The sequence below is a fragment of the Clarias gariepinus genome, chromosome 14 (genome assembly GCF_024256425.1).
Source record: "Clarias gariepinus isolate MV-2021 ecotype Netherlands chromosome 14, CGAR_prim_01v2, whole genome shotgun sequence".
Classification (NCBI taxonomy): Eukaryota; Metazoa; Chordata; class Actinopteri; order Siluriformes; family Clariidae; genus Clarias; species Clarias gariepinus.
This window is the reverse complement of record NC_071113.1, coordinates 19,564,568-19,589,344: the sequence shown is the minus strand read 5'-3', so window position 1 is coordinate 19,589,344 and position 24,777 is coordinate 19,564,568. Positions and strand designations below refer to the sequence as shown.

Sequence of the window (24,777 nt, the reverse complement as noted above, 5' to 3'; positions counted from 1 at the left end):
TGCAGAAGGATCTTCAATGTCTCCCTGTATGGAAGGTGGTATACACTGCTAGCATACTTTAATATTTTAAACTTTTATCAAGGATGCAGACAAAAAAATCTAAAAAAAAAAAAAAAAAAAAAAGCAATTTATTTTTAGGCCCAAAGAGTGAAAAAAATAAACACAAATAAATAAATAAATAAATAGGGTGGCAACAAAATGGAAATAACTTTTATTATTTGTGATAAACCAAAAATGTTGTTTCTTTCAAAGTTGCCAGGTCTGCCTTTCGATGCTGAATTTGTTTAGGTGGAATTGAAGAAAATGTAAACATATCTGTCTTCTTTTTTTAATTTATACAAATATCTGAGCAGCCAGAGTTGTTTATGAATATAATAATGAAGTACAGTAATGTCCAATGTTTTAAAATCCTAAAGACAGAATATAATGTCACATTGCAGATCCAAAACTGCACTCTATCCACTACTCAGAGACCAATTTGGTGAGTTTTGTCTCTTTGTAGTCATGTCTAAAAGCATAGTGGGGGAAAATGTAACGCACAAGGTTTATGTCCTCATAATGAACTTCAAACATCTTTTGCTATTTATAGGGAATGGGATATATGGGCACCATTTTAAACACATACTGTTGAGCTGCTGTATGGTTTCTCACACATTTTCTTTGCTGCTTGGTTTCTCTCTGTCTCTGTCTCACTCTCGCACACATAGTCTACACACATGCAGTAAATATGCAAGGACAAATTTCCTGCTCCAGACTTCACTTTTTTCTCTGTCCTCCTTTCTGCAGTTATAAATGAGATATAACAGTGTGCTTTCATCACCATTTGTGCGATGTGACATCAATACAAAAACCCAACAAATGCTTTCACTTGTCATGAATCAATTGATTTCCATGCACCATGGTTGCCATGGTAATTGAGGGTTTTTAGAAAAGAGAAAGGATTATGGTTGAATTATTAGGTGATTATAATGGGTAGTCATGAGCAGTTTAAACCATTTTTAATGGATGAAGTCCACATCCATTTATTCCAATCCAGTTTACTTCAGTAAGTGTACTAATTCTAATTCTCAGAACATTGTAGTCCAGTTTCTAAGCACTACAAATCATATATAAACATGTAATGAAAATTTAGGAAACTTTCAATATAAAAGGAAAAATAATAAAATAGCTTTCCAAAGTACAGTGAATATACAGACTCATAACATCTGACCCAAACATGCTTCTCCAGCATATTCAGAAGTATTCTGCTACGTATCTTCTGCTCTGATATCTTATTATACTATTCGATTCCTTATATTCGTTTTGTATGCATTTTAATTTGCTTGACCATTTTCCAAAACCCTTTAAAATATTTTCCATTTATGCTTTTCCATTTCTATAACTGCATAAGCAGCGCAGATATACTACACTATATGGATACTCTCACCATAACCCATTAACTTCAAAAGGCTTCCTTAGATTATGTAATGGACCAATCTGAATCCTTTCCTTATCATTTTCTTTCTCTTTTATACCTGTTATGGTGTTAATATACCTGATATACCTCTTTGGTATCACCATCTTATTAATATTTAAAACTAAATGCCCAGACAACAAAAAATTGGACTGTGGGAGGAAACTGGAATGTTTGAAGGAAACCCTCCACCATGGGGAGAACTTGAAAACTCCACACCCATAAAACAAAAGTGTGAGATGACAGTTTTAACCACTAAGCCACAAGATACTATTGGAGACAAGATAGATTATCTGTTTAAGAAATTCAAGGCCAAACCAATTTCTTTAGTGCGCTTAGAGACAAAATGTGCCATGAAGGATTTCAACTTCGATACTACTAAATCAGAAATCAGAAAGTGAAACATGAGAGCTACACTGGAATTTAGAAATCTCCTATCATTGCTGAAATAAAGGGAAATTTTGCTGACAGTGATGACTTTACTAAAAAGTGCAGGAGTCAGAACTACAGTTCTTTTATGCTGTTTACCCTGAGCTTGTTAAAACTAAATAAAAAAAATACCTTATTGTACTCTTCAGGGAAATCGCAAAGAAGTGCATGACTGAGATGATGAAAGCTTTTGTAGATGAAACATGGCATGTCATTGCCCCACTGCACAGCAACACATAGAATTTTTGACATTCAAAATCACACCAAAACAATCTGTACATGACAGCAAACATTTTGTTCACACAGAATGGAAGTGCAGATGTGATGGCTGTTATTCAGTTCATAAGGACCATTAATATAAGCTCATTTGAGGCTTACAAAAAAGATGTCGTAATCAGTCTTTTTACATCATGCCACTACAGGAAGGGATATTTTCAGGTAGTAAAAAGCATGGTAAATGAGCATATGGGCATTTGCCCATTGCATTTTTTTTCTTTTTATTGAAGGACCTTTGTGAAAAGATCTTTCACTTCAGCTATTTTATAGTGGGAAACATTGATAACCTTGTTTAAGAAAGAACCGCATCAAAACTTTATAGTCTTTTTGCAAAAGCTTAGCTATCTTTTTTTGATTACTTGGTTAAAAAAAAGTCAAGTAGATCAGCCTAATAAAGTGTATGAAGATGTTTTTTGCACTTTAAGCTGGAAGCCCGGTGATATAAAAAAAACAAATGCTAAGAAATATGTGCTAGGTTTTTCCATGATTTGAAGAGGCTAATGTGCAATGCCTGTCTACAAACAAGTCTTTATCACCTTTGGATGGCTCAGGAGTATCCAAGCACCATTATATCAACCATACTGGTTCGCACTGTTAAACTGACAAGTCAGGAATTCAGACTTCCTTACATGGTGGGTGAACAGGCCAACAACAAATCAGACTATGCTGAAATTCAGTAAGAGCAAATTACTGTATTTATGTTGCTATAAGGATGCCAGGTCAAAATGCATCTATTAAAAGAAATTCAATTATATATACTGAATTAGCAAGTGCATTTATTTCCAATCCCACTTAGAGCATAGAAGAGACACTACAATGACTCACTCTCTTGCACCATTCTGCCTAAAGTGCAATGCGTTGTCTGGATGTGTCAGGTGCAACATTGTTTTAGGTGGGACACTTTTTATACCAGATTGTGAGGACATGCACTGTCCTCATCACTACTAACCAAGAACTCAGTCATCAGCATCACATATATACCTATTGGAGTCTATTTTAGATCCTCTTGTGTTTATTGTGATTTGCTGATACCAGTGTAAAGGTATATTTGTACTATAAATTATATAGTATTTCAAACATAATCAACATAATATTTCAAACATAATCAACGTAATATTTAATTAAAAGAACATTTTGTTCATTTATCATGTTTAAATAGGGGCTTAAAATAAATGTATCCCCTTGCCCTGATCTCCAATACAACATCCTATTTGCATTGCTATTTGCACTGCCCACCATTTCTCTTTTTTGCTTTTCTTTCTGCCATCGACAATGCCAACGGACTCAAAAAAATAAGCCTCCCCACATTTAAATATGAATGAAATAATTTTGCCCTGATGAATACTTGTGGTTAGCAACTGGGCCATAGAAGAGGCATTTTCACTTGTGCATATTTAAAAAAATGATATGATGCGTGCAGGGGTGTGTGTGTGTGTGTGTGTGTGTGTGTGTATACAAGGTGCTATAAATCAGATTTTTTTGAATGTGGTGGAAATTTCAATCAGCAATCAACATTAATCATGATTCATATGATTGGATGATGTCCAAACAGCCTAACTTAGTATTTTAACATGTTAACCAAATGTGGACTGATTTGTTCTACATCAGCTTCAATTTGTTCTAGACATCCTGTCACCTAGAACAAGGCCAGGGTCACCTTGTGTGTCATGTGATATTGTGTTCCATGATAGCAGTGCCCTGAACATGTTCAGGCTTGTATGTTATGACCAGTACACAAAAACAAAAATAGCTTAAGCACAAGGTGATGTGGTATGTAACCTGTAACCAGTCATAAGTTAATCTGTGCCTTTTGCATTATGCTATGCATGTATAAATTCATATATATTATGTGATTTCTACCTCTCTCAACCCTCTGAGGAAAGTACGGTATCTGTAAAAGTAACACCTTCTTCCTATGGGAAGATCTTCACCTACTATCTACCACAGTTTGCATATAATTTCTGTTTTGAGCATGTGCACGCTTTCGCTCTGAAAACCAAGCAAAGTGTAATAAATATCACCTAAATATGACTCAATTCTCCATCTGCAAAGAAATTCATAAAGATGTCTCTGCATGAAAGAAAAGATAAAAAATAATAAATATATTGTTTTCAAGATTTTTATGCAATGCAGCCAGCTGAAAGTACAATATTATTTAGTGTTTCATTTACTGTTGACAAAACAGCAGTTCTCGCTTTGTGAACTTTAGTGTGACCCATCTATTCAGAAGAAGTGTAGTGAGAAGGAAAGTTAATTTTAAAAACTATTACTTTAGTCCAATTTTTTCATCCTCATAGATTATAAAAGCAAAAAAACAAAGAAACAGATGAAACACACTGTCAGCCCGTGGTAAGTGGTATTTCAAATGTTGAAACAGACATTGGGTCTCATTTATCATTGTTGTTTTTTATTACATTTATAAAGTGTGTGTAAAAAAAATCTAATATACTTTTTATCAGGTCAGGTCTTCTTCTGAATCTTCCTTTACATATTTGCAAATACTAAATAGGAGCTAATTTTCTAAAATAACAAGAGTAAAATAAATACTAATTTTCACATGTACATGCCCCTGAAAACAATTTCTGATTAAATTAGTCAATTAAGTCTATTCAGTCTATTGTGTGCCAGCAGGGGAGACCACAAGTTTCTCATTAAGAAAATGAGCCCCCTTATGGAGAGACTAATCATTAATTTCTGTCAATAGGGATTTGGCACTGCACTTATAGGAAAATGTTAATTAAATTAGTGTTGGGGTTTAATTGAACTTGCCTGCAGTTGATTGTGTTTAAGGCACTCCATGAAGCAGAACATTGTGGTGATGTAGTGGTTAGAACTGTGGCCTTGCACTTCCAGGGTCGAGAGGTTGATTCCTGCCTCTGGTCTTTGTTCATAAAGTTTGCAAGTTTTTACATTCAGGTTACAATCCAATTCCAATCCTCCCACAGATCAAAGACATGCAGGTCAGGCTAACTGGCATTCCCAAATTACCTGTAGTCTCTGTTAGTGTGTGCCCTGCAATGGACTGGTACCCAGTCCAGGGGTGTACCCAGCCTCATGCCCTAAATTGCTTGAGATCCAACCCTGTACATAGGATAAAGCGGTATAGAAGATGAATTAATGGAAAAAATAAGAAGAATCAATAGAAAACTGTTTTGTGTAACTTGGTAAAATTAGTGTTTAGGTTGTTTTTTTAGGCTTTTTTCTTAGGGATATGGATCTGATCATCTTTTAGTGAGGATAAAACTCCATTGGCCTTCCTTGCTGTCATTTGCCTATGCATGATGTACGTGCATTATCATTAGACAGCTAAAATTTGTTAAAAGACCTTCCCTGATCAACTTGCTTAATATGTTGCTGATATTAGCTAATATCCATGCTAACTGGCATAACAATATGTTGTTTATTTTACGTAGCTAGCAAGTTTCAAGATATTGGATTTTGTACAAAGCAGATAATGAATGCTAGCATCCTATTATCTTAAATGAAGTGATCTTGAAGACAAATATTAATAGATTTTTGTGTACTTTCATCTCATACCATAAAATGTACAGGTTCCTTTTTGTGCAACAGTAATTGTTTTTCTAATTGCCAAACGAGAACCTTTCCCAAATCTAACAAATGGCTCAAACAGTTAACATGAGGGTGCCATTTGCAGGTATTGTAGGTGTTCAGACTCTGTAACGCGACTTCACACACAAAGCAACTTTAACAACTATGCTATTTAACTTTTATTTACACTGATCTTTTAGGGTCAGGAACACATACAGTAACTAACCAATTGCAGTTGATGTGGGTGGTTCCACATCTTTGGATTCTTTTACGGAGTCATGAAGTTGTGCTCTTTAAATTAAACGCATTGGGGCCTTGTACTGTTTGGAATGAAGATCAACCATGGGTAATAGTTCTAGCAAAGTAGGTTTAATGTCAGAGCCTCCCATGAAGCATGGGTATTTTAGTTTTATGAAAGTAAAATCTAACAAAAACAAGAACTTCGATAAAGACCTTTGCAAGGATAAAAAACAGTCTCATCTGTGGAGTGGATGCAGCAATGAGAGAAGAAACAACTGTACTGATAGTAGAAACAGGCATGCAAACAAGTGTGAGGTCACGTTTCGGACAAGGTTTGATCCACGTATCACTGCAAGGTATTAGCTACATTATTTGGTTTAATTATGTTAGTAATTAAGATTATTATTTCTAATGTTATATTGGCAAATTTGCACCAGAACTAAGCCATTCAGCTTCATAAGCATACTTTGAGATGGACAAAAGTTGAAAAATTAAGAAAAAAAAAAGAAAAATTCTTAACAAGGACTGATATTTTTCAGGTATGAAATCAAGGCTCTAATTGGTCGGGGAAGCTTCAGCCATGTGGTGCGTGTTGAGCACAGGTACACACACCAGCCCTTTGCTATCAAACTCTTAGAAGTCAGAGGGCACAAGAGTCATGATACAAGTTATGTCGAGCTTGGGATTCTACGAAGGGTCCGCCACTCTAACATCATTCGTCTGGTGGAGGTTTTTGAAACTCCTCATCGTGTTTATCTTGTCCTCGAGCTGGCAACGGGAGGAGAACTGCTGGATCGTGTCATTTCTCAAGGCTCCTTCACAGAACGTGATGCCACTAAAGCTATTATTATGGTGTCCAGAGGACTACGCTACATACATGCACTAGGAGTAATTCACCGGGACTTGAAACCAGAAAACTTGCTATACTACCATCCAGGGAAGGACTCACGCCTACTCATAACAGATTTTGGCCTGGCCTGCTGGAGTAAAAAAAAAAGCCAGTTGGTTGAAAGTGTTAATGTGGTAACAGAGGGCAGTTGTGTAGCTGGAACTGGTGAAGACATTGGCGGTTGTGCTCGGTCAGACAGGGAAGATGATGGGGCTGCTGATGATGCCGATAGTTGTGATTTTGTAGAGGGGAAGGATAAAGGTGCTGAAGATAATTGTGGATTAGTAGGTGGTGGGAAAGCCAGAGATGAGAGCAGCCAGAGGACAGTTGTGGCCATTAGAGGAGATGGGAGGAAAGATAAGAATGGGATCAGCACAGGAGATGAAAGGGAAATAGATAAAAGCTTGGGATTTGAAGGAATGGAAAAGGGCAGTGATGGGGTGGTGGATGAGATGACCAGTACTCAGTATAATTTTCCTGAGCGCACCAAAAAAAGGCAAAATGCCTGCAGAGAGGAAAGCAAGACAGATGGGTTAGAAGCTTATAAACATAGAAACTTCAATATGTCAGAAGGAAAAGAGGATAGAATTACCCAGTGCATACAAATGCAACTGTCACATGACAAGTTAAAAGAGAGAAGACGAAATTATTGCGATAATGGTGGAACAGACAGAGCTGCTAGATGCAATAACAAATCCACAGTGCTTCATTGCACAGAAAAGGAGTATTCCAAAATTAGTTCTGGAGGCCAAAAGTCACATGACTGGACACTGAGGACACTATGTGGTACCCCAGAGTATCTGGCTCCTGAGATGGTGGCTGGTAGGACATATGGCTGTGAAGTGGACATGTGGGCCTTGGGTGTGATCTCCTACATCATTCTGAGTGGTTCCATGCCCTTCGAGCAACGCAGCCGGCCTCGTCTCTTCACAGCAATTCTTAAAGGCAGCTACAGCTTCCATGGCCAAGTGAGTGCAGTGATCTATGATGTGCTGTCTTTTTCTCTCTGTATCCCTGTTTCAATTTAATTGTGCTGCTTGAAGGTCTCCACTAAGACCTCTGAGTAAGACAACAGCAAGGTCAGACATGTGGATGTGGGTCTGTGAAATTGTAAATACACAAATCCTTTTAAGTGCCATTATTTTGTGGAGGCATGCTTTTTGTGATATTTGTTAGACCTAAAAAGAAAGCTGGGCCTTAATTTGTGAAAGACATTGCAAGAAACAATATGGGCCAAATTCATCAATTGATGCATCATATTTAAATATGAATTTTCAATATGGCATCATTAAAACTTGCAGCCTTGGGCAAGGACAGAATATGATGCAAAGCAAATTCCACCTACATTTTACATTTATTTTTATCTTTATCATATAGTTAAAGCTTGCTAGTGAATTATTGGTTAATAGTTACATCCAATGTCATCTGGAGCACAAACTGTCCAACAGTTCATTTATTTATAAATGACTCTAGTCTCCAGACATTTATACCGTTCTTTTTCCTTGCTGATAATGACCTATGTACACCACCATGACATGTGTCCTAAAGATAAAAGTTGCAATAATATGTAATTTAAATCTGAATAAATTATTCAGCATGAACAGGTAATATTTTTAAAAAACTAGTACAAACACATGGATACAGATATGAATAGAACTTGCATCATTCCGGAAAAGGCATTTATTTGAGACGAATCCCATAGGGTTTCTCGCAACATAGCAGAGGTTATTAAAGCATAAGGGACGTCTAAAGGACCACATTTAACATGTGTTGTTAGCTTCTGATTTGGTTATTTTTTAAAAGTTACACAACATAAATCACATAATGCAAACAAAATAATAGTTACATTAGTGTAAAAAAAAATGTAAAAAAAGGTCCTGTGAGCATCTTTAGTTGAGGCCAATTCTAAATTGTGATGAAGAACTGTCAGAGCCAGAATTCATAGACCATGATTACAGTGCATCCATTTCTATCTCTGGGGGTTTTTATAGTAATCTGAAACCAAATACAATACATACATTTACTATTCATTTCCCTGTAGATGCTAAACAATGCTTTAAGGTGAATGACTGAACACCATGCTAAAAGTTTAAAGAGTTTCTATTAGATGTCTATATAGTAGTGATTGTGTGTAACAGAAATGTAAATTACCCAAAGTAGTTAATTGCCATTTATGTAGGTCTGTTAAGGATGCAGTTAAAAGACAGCTGTAAAAAGGCAATGAAGCAGTCAGCTGAGACCAGTAAACATCCACACATAAAGTAGAGGGCAAGTAGTGTGCGCTCGTTTGTGTGTGGTCAGCTGTGTAAACACCCTTGATGTACCTGATCCAACCAGTACTCTGTATATCTCAGGTGTAACCCCAGGTGTAACTCCTAGCCCTCCCCGGTGCGAGGTGAGAAAAGAGGTGAAGGGGATAAGAGCAAAGAAGGCAGATAGAGGAGACAAAAGAAAAGTGACACGCTGTGAATTGCCTTAAGGCTTTTATCACCTCCTTCACACAACACGCTGACACACACTCACATCCACAATTTCATTTCCACCTGAGTGCTATGAAATAATGTTCACTACTATGACTAGCTACTATGATAAATCGCTTCACTCTTGCAGAAAAACAAATAACGTCAACTGCAGTTCTTCCATATCTCTCTACTCAAATAGTACATTTAATCTAGTTGTTCAAGCCATCGCTGTTTTATACAAGTGTCAGAAATGCAAGGTAAGTGAAAAAAGCTCCCGGACGAATAAAATAATAACACTTATTTTACTATGTGTTGTGGTGAGGAATTAAGAGTACATTGTTGTTGTTTTTTTAAACATACATTTAGGCCCTCATCTCAGATCAGATATTTAAACTGATGAATGAGCAACCATTCAGCAAGACAGAGAATGGAAGATGATGGATGAGCAGGCCAGAGTTAGTCACTCATCTCTCTCGATGTTTTATTGATGTTAGACTTTTCTTTTTCTACTTTCCCCCTCTTTTTCTAACATATTAATGGTACTTGCCTTTGCAGGGAGAAATGACATAGAATGACTTATGGTTTTGTATTTTTCTCTCTGAAATTGGCCAGTGCGTGTGTGTGTGTGTGTGTGTGTGTGTGTGTGCTTTATGTGTGTGTGCGGGTATGTGTGTGAGTAAAGCCTGCTCTTTGAATTCCATTCATCAGAAACAGGCTTGCAATTGTCAATTTCATGGATGATTAATTGTCATTACTATGCAAGAAAGAATCTTTGCGTGTGTGTGTGTGTGTGTGTGTGTGAGAGAGAGAGAGAAAGAGAGAGAGAGGGAGAGAGAGAGAGAGAGAGAGAGAGTGTGTGTGTGTGTGTGTGTGTGTGAGAAATAGAGATGGGGGGGGGGGTGCATAGATATGTAAACCAGGCTTTTCTGCTTAGTATAACTTTTCATGTGCGTTTCTGCAAGTTTAGTCGTTTCACTACTCATCCCAGTAGCATATCCCGTCTGACTGGATGTGTAGCCAAATGTTTCAAACCAACATAAAGGAGTCCAACTGACATGACTCAACCTCCAGAACACTGCAAATATTTTGGGAGTGTATTAAAAATAACAGCTTAAGTGTTTATACTGCTGTACAGTAGAGTGGCTATATTTTCGTACCATACTCAGCATAAATTGTCTATGTGTCATTAAACGTCCCAATTACTACTTTACCTATACAAATATGTAGTAATAACTGCCTCATAGGTTGATAATGTTTTCCAGTAATCAATAATACTAATCCTGGTGTAATACTGTATACTGCTGCACTATGGAATCCATAAGTGAAAATCATGCCATGAATTCGAGTCCCTTGCATATTGCTGATTTTCCAGCTCTACATCAAATGAACATTTTTACCACCAAAATGTATGTGTATGTAGTAAGGTTAAATGCGGTTACTAATCCAAAAATACAGCATTATCTATTAAAGAAAAAGATGTACTCTGGTGGTTGTGGACCTGTAACATAATTTCCCACCTATTCCCACCTACACACTAGTCTTAACAGTAACCACTTAACACAAAAGCAATACCAGAGACAGTTTTAGGAACTAATTTAACTTTTAATCTGTATTTAGCGCTATTTGAGAAGACAAAAAGTAGACAATCGGGCTTTTCATTGCTTTTAATGAATACGACCACTTTAGATAGTACTACTGCTAAATATTGATGTGTCTGCTACAAAACCCATTTCAGGCTGCATTCCAAACCACACACTTCTGTTCTAAATAGTGTGTCGCTATTTTGGAATGCAATGTTGACATACTGCTTGACACAGTGATGGGTGGCATGGTGGTGGTGAAGCAAGTAACATTTGCAACCTCACAGCAAGGTTCCCTGGTTCAATCCTGACTTGGGGTTACTGGCTGTGTGGACCATAACATGTTTTAATATTGTCCATGTGGATTTTGTCTGGGCTTGCCAGTGTCCTCATATTTTTCAAAAACATGCCAGTAGGTGGATTGACTGTGCTAAATTTCTCTATGTGTGAATGTGTGTGGGTGGATGTGTTTGCGCTTGGCACCCTACAATGAACTCTCATCTTATCCTCAACTGCCATATTACCATTTCACACAGCATTTCTGTTATAAGCTTCATCCACTATGACCCTTATTAGGATAAAGTATTTACTTAAGATGAATAGATATGCTCAAACTTGGGGTATGCAAGCTGCTGGTGCTCTTATCTACCAAAGTGTGCTGATTTTATTTATTTTATTTTATTCATTCATTCATGCATTCATGCATTTATTATTATATATATATTATTATATATATTTTTTGGGGGGGTTATATATGTTTTGGTGGGTGGGAAAACAGTAAAAACCTAAATAATAAAAGATGAAGTACAGTTAGTACAGTGATATGATTTGGTGAGAAGCGTTATGATGTTTTTGTTTACACTCAAGTGACTATTCTGTTATGATGGCTTTTGCCCATTATGTAGACTGCATTACTGGTGTTCCGGTTCAGTACTCTTGGCACTCATGGGAAAGACTTCAGATTCAACTCACCACTTAATTGCCAAGGTTAGTCAGTATAAAGTGTAGGAGGAAGGAGATTATTAAAAGCGCTGGCTGAGTGCAGGCTTGGTCTAGTTCTACTCTACATTTAGGCCTGTTGTTTTTGTTTCTACAGTTTTAGTTATTCCTTTTTCACATTACCTGCTATTCTTTAACTCTTAAGGGGAAAAAATAGAGAAACTTTTAAGAATATTAAGAATTAGTGACATTTATTGACTAATGTTCCCACATTCAGATGGTGGCAAGGCGAGAATGTCACCGTGTGTGATGATGCTTGTGTGGTGAATCTGGGTTGAATCTCACATCTTATCATCCCTGCTTCATTTAAGTTGCAATGCTGTTTGCATTCAGTGGCATTTAAGATAAATCATCTTCTAGCTGTTTTATTTAGATATTGTAGCGTTTCTACGCCGGGAAGAATGCTGGAGAGACGAGTGAGCTTTTTTGCTACCCAATGCAATGGCTGGAAGTACTTTATTAAGCACACAGCATGTAAGGCATGAGCAGCACCTTCACTCAGGAGCCTACATCCAATTTACCACTAGCTTGAACTGGAGCACATTTCACACGTCACACACCCCTCACACAACAGCAGGGCCTAAGCCACTAACCAAAACACCTTTCCCCAACATGGTGAACACACACCGACATCCCCGCAAGGCATGCTGGTCGTCAGCCGCCGCCCCACCCACGCCACACTGCCCCCACCCGAGCTGTGACCGTCCCTGGTCACCATGACGAACTCCGTTTCGGAGGCGTGGAGGCGGTCGGCGCTGGCGGTGGGAACGCCGGCGTCCTTTGGCAGGTGAGGGGTGAACGCGAATGTAGCCCTGAGGCGGTCCGGCCTCCAGAGTTCGATGGTTCCCCGGCGTGCGGCTGGTGAGGCGCAAGACGGTCCCGGTGGGGCAAAACTCGTGCCCGCCCTGCCAACCGCACCCGGTAGATGACATCGGAGAGCCGAGCTGGCTGTGAGTGTCCACGCCCATTCGCCCCATAGGTGCCCCCACCCAAAAGTCTTGCTGCGGTGCCCGCGAGCGCTGGGTGGGGCCCTTCTGCCTGGCGATGAGCGGTTCACAGTTCCACAACCCGTGGGAAACAGTGGAGCCGGTGTCCACGAGCGCCCGCAGTAAGACGCCGTCCGGCACACAGTCGATGTAAAGCCCCGCGGGGCTCCCCAACTGTCCACCCGGCGCTAGTTTAGCGGCTGCTGGTGTACGCTGTCCCTCAGGCCTGAGAACCTTGCAGCGGTAGTCCGGCGGTCCCTGGCCTCGGCGTCGTCGCGGAATCTCGGAAGCGGTGTCGAGGCCTAGCCGCGACGGGTAGCCCTGTCCCCGGCTAGGTTCACCTACCAAGCGCCACTGAGCTGCGGGCGGTCGCTCGGCTCTTTCGCCGTGATGTGCCGCCATTATGGGCTCAGCGCGCTCGACCTCGCGCAGCGCCTCCTTGCCGTCGCCTCGCCGTGAAACGTCGGAGAGCTGCTCGTTGCCTAGCCGCGACGGGTAGCCCTGTCCCCGGCTAGGTTCACGAACCGAGCGCCACTGAGCTGCGGGCGGTCGCTCGGCTCTTCCGCCGCGATGTGCCGCCGATATGGGCTCAGCGCGCTCGGCCTCGCGCAGCAGCAGGTCGCTTTGCCGGCTAACGGCGCACAGAGCTGTATCTTGCTCCGGCGCTTGCGCAGCACCAGCCTCCGCCCTGAGATCCAGCGCCAGGATTTTCTGCTTCCCGCTCCGCGTTGGTTGACGTGGTGTGCTCGCGCTAGCTCCGCCAGAAAAGCGCTTCTTCTGCGCGAGTAGTCGCTCCGCTACTCAGCGGCCCGCTTGGATTTTTAGAAGGTCTTCCTTTGTGCGCTCGAACCCGTTATTCTCCATCCCACTTCTGACACCAATGTAGCGTTTCTACGCCGGGAAGAATGCTGGAGAGACGAGTGAGCTTATTTGCTACCCAATGCAATGGCTGGGAGTACTTTATTAAGCACACAGCATGTAAGGCATGAGCAGCACCTTCACTCAGGAGCCTACATCCAATTCACCACTAGCTTGAACTGGAGCACATTTCACACGTCACACACCCCTCACACAACAGCAGGGCCTAAGCCACTAACCAAAACACCTTTCCCCAACATGGTGAACACACACCGACATCCCCGCAAGGCATGCTGGTCGTCAGCCGCCGCCCCGCCCACGCCACAATATAATGAAGAGCTGACATGTTAAACTTAAATGAAAAAACTTACAAAAAACTGAGAGATTAAATGTTGAAGCAGCTACAATCCTTGTGAGCTGTAAGTGTTAGTGGTGTCTGCTATAAAAATGTTCCTATCAGCGTGTTCATATTAAACAGAACTGATTTGAGTAATTGGTATTTGGGCATGCAATGTTAAGCAAGGTGTAGTTAATCTGTGTTTCACAAATTTCTTTTTTTTTTTTGAGGTAGAAGAAAATTAATTACATGCTGCTCTTGGCAGCAGGTCAAATTTACCTAAGGTTACTCTTGCTTACACTTTTCAATTTATGTGTAAAAAAAAATGCATCAATTTCTTCTACACAGAATAGATTGTTTGCATGCTAATTAACATTTACATGAAATATTCTTATGCAGTTAATTCTGGTTTCCCCTTCTAATACACCTTGTCCAATTCATTTCTTAATTGAGCAAATTTTTATTGTGTCAGGAATGTTAAAGCAGGCACATTGTTTTTGGAACCTACAAGGCTTTGGAAATCGATTAATCCCTCTCTAACCTCCCTCTCTGTCTTTCATCCAGCCATGGAACTCAATCTCTAACCAGGCCAAAGACTTCATAGAGTGTCTGCTGAATGTCAACCCTCAGCAACGAATGACTGCAGAGCAAGCTTTAAGACACCCATGGCTGCTTAACAAGGCTGCCTGCTCCTCTAACATGAACCTTCATCGGCCGATATCACAAAATCTCCGTCAGCGGGCTTCACGTGCCTCTAAAAACAGCTCCAGTTCATATTCCGCCACTGAGTCACGATCTGTCATGAGTTCTAGGTCACAATTACGTTCTGATTCTAGGCAATTATTAACCAACAGAGCTCAGCACAGTGTGGCAGTGACTGCTTAAATCTGTTAACAAATTAAAAGTTTGAAGTTTTGTGTACCTTAGAAACAGCTGAAGCTATACAGTGTTGCAATGCCGTGCAGTACTCTTTAAAGTACAGAACAATGTCACCACATAATACTCACTGAAGAGCTTGTCAGAGGTTTAGTCATATTAAATTCTTCTGAATTAACTATTTATGAAGTATACAAAAATAGACAAATACTTTGCATAAAACTATTCTAATACAAATCTTGTATTAAAATAGTTATAGAAAACCAGTTGGTAATAGTTATTGGAAGCTTTTCTGTTTGCTTTTGTATAATGCATATAGGGTCAAATGTATCCTAACTGCAAATTGCATATTATTTCATTGCTGTACAATGAAATATTGTAAGTATAGTAAGTATTTTTACTTACTAGCATTGCCTGGACGAGTAAATAAACTGAATTATGAAATCATTCAAACAGAGCACCTGTTATTTAAATAAAAAATAAAATGTCTGCTAAAGATGTGCTGTTTGACTAAATAACACATTCTTGCACGTGCCTTACTTCAGCTGCAGAGCCGTTTTGGTCAGTGTGGCAACTGTATTTGGAACATTTAACAGTCCAGATGGTCCATTGCTTAAATGGCTTTAGGAATTGCACTCCCATGAAGTAACCCCAATTATTTGTTCTTCCTTCCTGGCTGGTAATGCCACAGCCATTTATGACTGGGATTGAAAGAGAGCACAATAAACCATGCTCAGCTGTGAGACAGAGTACAGGTGAGCCAGCAATTAGGTAAGAATTTAGCTGTGACTGAACTCGAAGCAAATGAGACAAACCTAGATAAAGTAGTTTTTTTCATGTGCTATACTTTGAATACAACAGAAATCTATCATATACAATTTGAACTAGATATTATCACACTCTGGTGTGAGAGGAATATTCTCAGTTTTTCCTCAGTTACGAAAAAGCTCAGCCACTGGGTTAGCACTGGCAAGCAGCCATTATAAAACTCTTTTAAAAAATAAACAAGAAACTATTGCCCCCTGCTGGACAGGAATTACAAACACTAGTTCAGGATAATACGTCATCATAAATCCCTCTGAACATCAAATGTTGCACACTTTGATGATTTGAATGAGTTTTAGTATTTGTCACTTACTGGATCTGACTATAAGCTACAGTACTGTAGGTGCCTCAGTTGTAATGGATGACTCTGGCAGGGATATTGCATTATCTACTGGATTCTTCTCTTAATCTCTTTATGTATCTTCTCTTTTTGGATCTGTCAGAATAGCACCTTAGGCAAGACGATCCTCCAGTTCTATTTATGTTTTAAACAGCATTGTTGTGAAATAGTTTATTTAAAAGTAGACAGATCTGATTTTTTTTTCTCTTAGTCAAACTTTTTTGAAACTACAGGCTTTGGAATGCACTGATCTGATGGTCAGAGGCTGGCTAGACAGTACACACAATCAGAATAAAAATTGTGTATGGACTGTGTATGAGAGTCTTCATGGTCGAGAACTGTAAAGTTTCTTACTAATATGAAGAAGCATTTTTTTTTGTCTTATTAAATTTAACAGAAAGATAAGATAGAGCTGGTATGGGAATGATAGCTTATAATAATAAAAGTATAAGTGATAAGCAATAAAAAGTGATACCAGGAACTAACGTGTCATAGATCTTCCACGACTTAAAAATGAAATTGCAATTGGTTAAATATCTCTTATTTACTAATTATTAAATAAAAACTGTTTGCATTTGTAAATACAGTAATATAGGATGCTGTAAAATTCATATTCCTAATTAATCTATATATTGTTTATTGATATAATTAAAATATGTGCCTTAAGGTTTGGGTCCTTTTTCTTTTTAAAAATGAAATAGAGGAGGGAAGATGTTTCTGAACTTGGATGTATGATTCCTAAATAGATAGACCAAGATTAATAGAGATAATTGTAGTCAATTGATTAATTTTACTGAAATGTTTGTTATAATATCATATTCAATGTTTTTAAACTAAAATGTAATAAAACAATTACAATTTTAAAAAATCTTTATTTAGGAATACAACACAAATATGTCATTATGTTACAAATGTGTTACAGTATATTATTATAGCTTAACCATTCTTGGTGTGCTTTCAGTAGGGCAGTTGTGATCAGGGAAATGCAGGAAGCTGTTGTATGGTGTGACCCTACAGAATACTGTATAAGCACTTGTCATTTTAATTCATTGCTGGTTTTCTGTCAATCCCCTATGAACCCATACATACATAATACCCTTACAATAGCATGTCGAATAACAAACTCGACATTGAGATACTTCAGCAGAAGTCAGCAAAGGACAGCTAAGAGCAAAATATCACTCAATGTTACACTCAAAGTCCTTCAACAGAACATCGATTCTCTGAAAATTATCATGATTTAGAAGCCATTGTTAAGTGACCTGCACAGTTTTTTTCTCTGTGAATGCCTTGTTCAGGCTTCCAGATGCTGGAAAGTTTCTTGGTTATGGACTTGGACAATGTGAATAGGTCTCTCATTTCCTGCAGCACTTGTGTTTTTTGTGTTTTATATGGGTTACTTTCAGAAGGCCATTCCATTTCCGTCATCCGTTTGAGTATGCCCCCATCTCACTTATTATTACGCAGACAAGAGGAAGGAGACATTGTGAAGTGTGTTTCTGTGCAAAGTCTGTTCTTGCTGATGGAGGATTGTGCATTCAGCTCAGTTCAGCCCAGCTGGGGGTACTGAGACATAACAAACACTCTTATAGCTTAGAAGTGTCCCAGACATCATCTTCAGAAACCCAAGGGCTCGATGCTGCTACTGCAGAACAACATTCATACACATACATCATTCAACAACAGCTTTAGAGGATGCAACAGTGGTTACAGCTGTGCATGTGTAAGTGTATCTGAACCATAAAAGAACTTTCAAATCACTGAGCCTCTTACAATGCATTTACATTTTTAGCTTATTTTACACATACACCATAAATGAACAGTTATGAGTCTCTGCTGTTAAAAAGCTTATTTTACCAGGCATATATTTAATCTATCCTAGCACCTGGACACCCAGTTTAATTCTAATACACTCCACTTAATGTTACACTTTGAGTGGAGTGTGAAATTTTGTTGGCTCTGACTAAACATATGTCATGAGCAGATAAACCCACTAATGTTCCATCAAGTGAAACTAAAGCAATAGTAAGCAAGGCCCAACGATCTTTGTCACCTTGTGCAAAACTCAAGTCAATCTCTAAATACATCGAATTGTATCGTGAGTGTTATGTGCCTGATTTGTACGGCTAGACCTTTCCTATGAGATAATAATCCAACATACAGTCATGCTCAATTTTTCTTTTTATTCTGTGTTTTAGTGAAAAGCATTCAAAGTCATCTGATTACAGTGGGTCTTCTTTTTAGGCAAATACAGCAGTGTGGATATACAACAGAAGAACAACATAACGTTTTCATCGTGCCATTATTTATTTAACAAAAAAATAAGCCAAAATTAAGAAAATGTGGGCAACAGAAAATACTCCATGATTTAATTGCTTGTAGATCCACCTTTAGCAGCAATAACTTGTGGTAATTGTTTCCTGTATGGCTTTATAAGTCGTTCACACCATCGTGGAGGAATTTTGGCCCATTTTTCTTTGCAACAGTGCTTCAGTTTGTTGAGGTTTTTGGGAATCTATCATGCACAGCTTTCTTAAGGTCCCACCACAGCAAGTCAATTAAGTTGAGGTCTGGACTTTGACTAGGCACCTCACATTTGCCTCTTGAATACACCAGAGTTTGAGGTCATCTTAATGATTGCAAAGTGCAACCTGGTCCTGTGACTGCAAAACAAGCCCAAATCATCAACCCCTCTCCACTGTGCTTGACAGTGGGTGTGAGGTGTTTCCACTGAGATACTGCTTGGTTTCCCCCACATTTGACATGGCAATGGGCATTATAAGGCCAAACAAGCCACTTTGGTCTCATCTGTCCATAGGTCATTATTCCAGAAGCCTTGTACTTTGTTCAGATATAGCTTTGAGAACCTTAGTAATCCTTCCATGTTTTTTTTAGACAGAATAGGCTTTCTCTTGGCAACTCGTTGTATGATCTGACCTTGGCATAAATGTTCTGGGATATCCGCTTCTGTAAAGATTGGTAATTGTCTTAAATGCTTTCCACTTGTAAATAATCTTTCTCACTGTGGAATATTGAACTTTTTGTACAAATTGGTTTTATAACCTTTTCCAGATTGATGTGCAGCAACAATTGCTTTTCTAGGACTCATCACTTGTGTCTTTCCCTCTTGACATTGTGTTAACAGACACCTGAATGTTCCAGACCAGCAAAATGGCAAACATTCTGCTTCAATAGAGGTCTGCACACCTGCTGTTGATCAATTAATCAAGGGTTGATGATTAGCAGCATCTGGCTGCAACTTACCCTCTTACATCCTGTAGCAGCAGTAAGAGATGACTTAATATTGGACATATGTTTATAATTTTTTTTTTCATTAAATACATATTGGCAATGTGAATAAAAAGATATATGTTGTTATTTATTTGAGGCTGTATTTGTCTAATACTAAAACCGACTATGATCAGCTGTATTATGTTTTAACACAAAAAACTAATTTAATTAAAACAGGTGGTACTAACTTTTGAGCATGACCAAGTGGTAGTGGTGTTAATTGTTTTCAACAATGGTTTATTTGGACTAAAGTGTGCCAATTATATATAAACATATATACAGAATGTAAATTATTCAGTTTATTTGTTTGTTTGCTTTTTTTTTTTTGACAATCCTTAATATTCGTACACTTGGTGATTATGATAAACAGATGAACGTATGATTGCATGCTTTTTGCACAGCCTTGTGTTGTATTTCAGTCTATGAACCTGCACAAGCCCAATTGTACTTTTTTTTACTGCCATGTATTTGTGGCCTTTGTAGATAAGATCCTTTACAACAAAACAACTGAGCAGCTGCTTCTACCCTCTACTGTAACCTTTCTCTCCTGGAAAACTGTGGCTCTGATAAGCAGTAGCAGCCTCTTCAATCATCTTGTCAATGTGGGCACTTTTGAGGCACGTCATGATGCAGAGTCGAGTGTGTGAGGTCAGAAAGACAAATTATAATTTGCAAGAGAAGAACAAGTGGAGTGAGGAAACAGCAATACATAGGTGAGATGGACTCAGCGTTCCATAGTTTTTGACAGATTTATTTTGATATAACAGCTTGCTGCTGTTCTTTGTCTTGGTTTTTTTCCCTCATGTTGCTATGGGGTAGAGGCACATTCATTACTACTCCGCACTTTCTTTTGACCAGAACTGGAAACCTGGTGGCACACTGTTGCCCACTGGTTTGTAGTGCCGTTTAATTCATGACTCATGAGCAAGCGCTTTTGGTTCCAGTCCTGCATTTCCAAGCCTTATCTCAGCACCATATGGTACAGTATTGTACCATATCAATCAGTAATGATTTTTGTTTGTGAATAAAGGGTCATCAAGTATTACTGAAATCAGCAGCACTATAGAGCGATGGGTTAGGTTGTCACCGCATAGATCTGGATCATATGTCAATGGGACTGCCTGTGGTCCAGTGAACATTGCATGATCTGTTCAAACCAATGTAAAAGGACAAATCGTTGGGGGTGTACACATTGCCAATATCTGGAAATGACCCAGACTGTCTCCAGCAATAAAGAAATTGGTTTAGATGAACAGGAACATCCCAGGAACCAACAAGGCACAAGCCTGACATAAACTGGAAGCTGCTGGAATATTATTGTCACTGTTTGCAATAAAGCAAGTTTTAAATCTCCATGGATTGAAAGATTCATGGACTACTGTTAAAAAAGATGCCCTTGCTCCAAAATCAAAACTTTCGAACTCGACTAAAGTGTGCACCTGCCCAGAAGGACAAAGAAAGATTTTTGTTCATGAAGTGGTTTGACCAGAGGCATGTTTGGAGGTGTAAATGTAAGGATTCAACTCTATGAAGCCTATGCTAACCAAACTGTGGATGGAAAGTGAATGTAATAATAATAAAGATGAGTAATAAATAAATAAGATGATCTTTGTTTTCAGAACAAAGATCTTAGAATTCTTCAGCATAAACTCAAATTATCAGTTAAACAATTGATCCATGTCAGAAGACCAATAATCATCTAAAGGTTTTTAACCAAATTCTTGATGTGGTCTTCTATTTGAGATGGATGCTTTTTAATTATACTTTGCCATTTTTGCAAATAAAGACAAGTTCAAAGAAATACTTGCAAGCCCAGTATTGCAATGATATTATTGTGTATTTAGTAGTTGGAGAATATGTGAAGGGTGGCCTTGCTGGCATTTTTCACTTGCAGGTTTCAGTGTGTTTTTTCAATATTGCCCTAAGGTGCTTTTGACGAGAAATGACAATATACACGTTATTATTGTATCCTCTTCAAGATGGTGGCCCTATGATAACCCCTTAAACGTATAACATTTTTTTCCTTTACCTGAATCATTTCCAGTCAGCCTCCAATCACACTTTCACACATCACCCCACCTGCTCCCTAACTCATCACTAAAATGTCAGCCACACTATTTCAGGGCATTATTAAACTTCTGTCAACTATCAAAAATCAAGGATGGCATACAGGCCTTTACTGAACCTATTTTTTTTACAAGTACTCGCCATCTGTGACACACATTGAGACCATATCTGTTTGAGAATTCATATACTTAAATGAGATGAGATGCTCTTGAAGACTCATAATGACAATATAGCAATTAAATATGTGATGTCAGAATTTTAATTTTCAATATATATTAGAACATTCAAACTTGACAGATTGAACATTCTTAGAACCAAAAATGGCTTGTAAATGAAAGAAAATAAATTTAACATGTTGTTAGAGATGGACATTCTGGGTGAAATAGTCTTCCTTTTGAGGCAGAAAAAGTGGGATGCTTTAGTATGGCACCTAAATGCCAATTACTCTTCTGCAATAATAAGCAAGATCATGTTTTCCCATTACCAAAAGGATAAAATAAATTAAGTTGTGGGTGTGATGGAAATGCTTTAAAGTGTTTGGGCATTTTCCTTTGTATGTGATATGTGAGACTGTAATGTCTTAGGCCAACAATAAACCTCTAATGTAGATTTATTTGAGCGCAAAATATGTGTATGGAAAAAATCAGCATTAATAAATAGATGTGCTCAGCTACTCTGCTGTGACATTACAATGTGTATTCATATATTCAGTCATTATGTAGTCAAACCAATATATGGCAGTATATACATCTATATGGTTATGTATTTGTTTTCATTTTCTTTATTGCCATGGGACACTAACACATGCTGAAAAGATGCTGCCGTCTCATGTAGTGCAGCATTGCCACCCAGAGGCAGATTTCAGCAGCCTGCTTTTATTTATAGTTCCTATCACCTTATTAGTCCATAATATCTAAATGTCACACTTAAGTTATATTAGTGTTTTTATCTCACACTCTGTCAGTCAAATAGACAAATGGTATGCTCTTCTTTCCTATATCATAATAAAACTCAAACACAAATTCCAGACAGCTAGAGTCATGAGCACTTCCACTGCAGACCACGAGGTGGTGCAGAGCATAGAACTCGGTGTTGCCAGGTTGGGTGAATTTCCACTTAGATTTTTTGGTTTTGTTGATGTTGTGCAACAAATGAAAAAATGTGATGATATGCCATGATTTTCACAAGTTATTAACCACACTATATGACTAGTTAAGTACATTCCAAAGGATAAATTGTGGTTAAGATCAGGAATTTAATAATGTCAGCCAAACATTTTGGGTGGTGTTCCATAGGCTTCACATAATACTTTTCTGGTTTTGTTTGTTTGTTTGTTTGTTTGTTTGCACATTTTATATAAATTTTTCATATATGTATGCCAGTCAGACTGTTCCATTCCAACCTGGGTAAACCATGCCTTCATGCACCTCACACAGCATGGCATTGTCTTGATGAAACAGGTTTGGGCCTCATAGCTCCAGTGAATGTAAATTGCAAATGCATTCTATACAATTGCCTGCTTTCAAAATGGTGGCAACAGCTTAGGGAAGGTCTACATATGCATATGATGATCAACAAATTTTAAGCCATATAGTGTATGTAAAATGTATAAATGGCATTATTATTATTTATGCAACTTGCTTGTACAGAATGGATATCATCTCTCTTTGACTGGTAAATGTTGCACAGTAACAAGAATATATGATAGATGTGAAAGTGATTGAAAGATGAAGTTAGGATAGGTTAAAAGAGGTTAATGTAAGACTTGGGATTTAATGTAGCATGGCATTCATTTGCTAGCTTACTAATAATGTCAAAAACAAGCTGCACACATGGATAGTTTGTCAAGTGTGTGTGGGTGTTTTTGTGTGTGTTTGGACAGGATTTGTCCAGTTTTGAAATGAAATCCTGAACACCAACCTGGCAACACTTAAACTAAATTCAACAGTGATTGTTTTACTGTCATTTGAGAAAACTGAAACTGAAACTGTTGTGAATTTGCTAAATGGGTGGCAAAGAAAATGTAAAGCAGGGAGAACAAGAGAAAGAAAGGGAAGGGAAAGTAGAAACCGAGATTAAGAACATGACTCTTTTAGACAGTATTTTGCAAAAATAATAATAACAATAAAATGGGAACTACTGTACTTTTACTTTACAGTGCACAATTCCCACTGTACAGCTGAGGCCAAAGGTTTATAAACACTTCCTAAAGCCACATTCAAATTTTCACACTGACCACACATTTACTGTTTTAAGTCAGTTAGGGCATCTATTTTATTTCATAAACTTTCAATATCATAGCTCAGGGATATATTAATTTCAGCTTATGTTTGCATTATTTAGGTATTACACAAACTTTGCTTTGTGCTTCAGGCTGTAGGGCTAGCCTTCCATATGATTTATACAATACTTTGCTGTAATCTCCGCCCATTTTTCCTCTCAGAATTTAATGTAACTTAGTCATGATTATGGTCCTCTTTACTCACATACACACTTCAGAGTGAGGATATGTTTTGGCCTCTTCTATACTTTTACTTTGAACTTTTAAATCCATTTTATGTCAACTTTGGAGATATGCTATGTACCACTATCCTGCTGGAAATCCTAGTTGCCGTGTTTTAACTTTTAGATTTTGTGTTTATTCAAGATTTCTAGATAATTCTGATGATGACCTACTGTAGTTAATTTAAAGAATACCAGTCCCATTTCCATGCAAAACAACCACAAAGCATAATGCTGCCACCCCATGCTTTACAGTTGGTATAGTGTAAATCTCACCCTTCTTTCCTTAATAGACAGGGCTGTTCATTATGGCCAAACAGAGAGAGAGAGAGAATTCCGCCAAAAGCTGAGCTGGTGATCACTTGGCCATTTGTATGTCAGTCTTAGCACAGTCCTAGTACAACAGCCATTGTCATGCTGATGTAGAGAATTATCTTTATGTACGTAAATATTTTACACAACCTTTGTTTTTGTGGGGTTTGGTTGAATTTGATGTACCTAAGGCACTAAGGTACTAATATTTGCATACACTCATTTAAAGATACTTGTGATACTTGTGATACCATTAACTGTTGGTCAGCTGGTCTGCATTTTTTCCTTGGCTGAGTTGATTAGATTTTCAAGTGGGATGGAGGGCAAAAGTAATTATGTTCATTCCTGGACTTTTCCAGTTTGTTTAAAGACAATCAACTTGGTGTAGGTAAACCTTTGAGATTCACTTGAATTCTGATATTGTAACTTGAAGTAGATCTAACTTTGTTTCTAAGTGATTTAATTCAAAGGCACATCCGATGTAAGCAAAGCAATTGCTCTAATTG

At 38.2% G+C, this 24,777-nt stretch overlaps 1 protein-coding gene across 1 annotated transcript; it reads left to right on the top strand.

Annotated features, from left to right (window-relative positions):
- Nucleotides 1–6,049: 6,049 nt before the first annotated feature.
- LOC128541613 (serine/threonine-protein kinase H1 homolog) lies at nucleotides 6,050–14,943 on the top strand. Its single transcript, XM_053512113.1, has 3 exons — nucleotides 6,050–6,303; nucleotides 6,487–7,804; nucleotides 14,623–14,943. The coding sequence occupies exons 1-3, from the start codon at nucleotides 6,050–6,052 to the stop codon at nucleotides 14,941–14,943; spliced, it is 1,893 nt and encodes a 630-aa protein (XP_053368088.1).
- The last annotated feature ends 9,834 nt before the right edge of the window (nucleotides 14,944–24,777 follow it).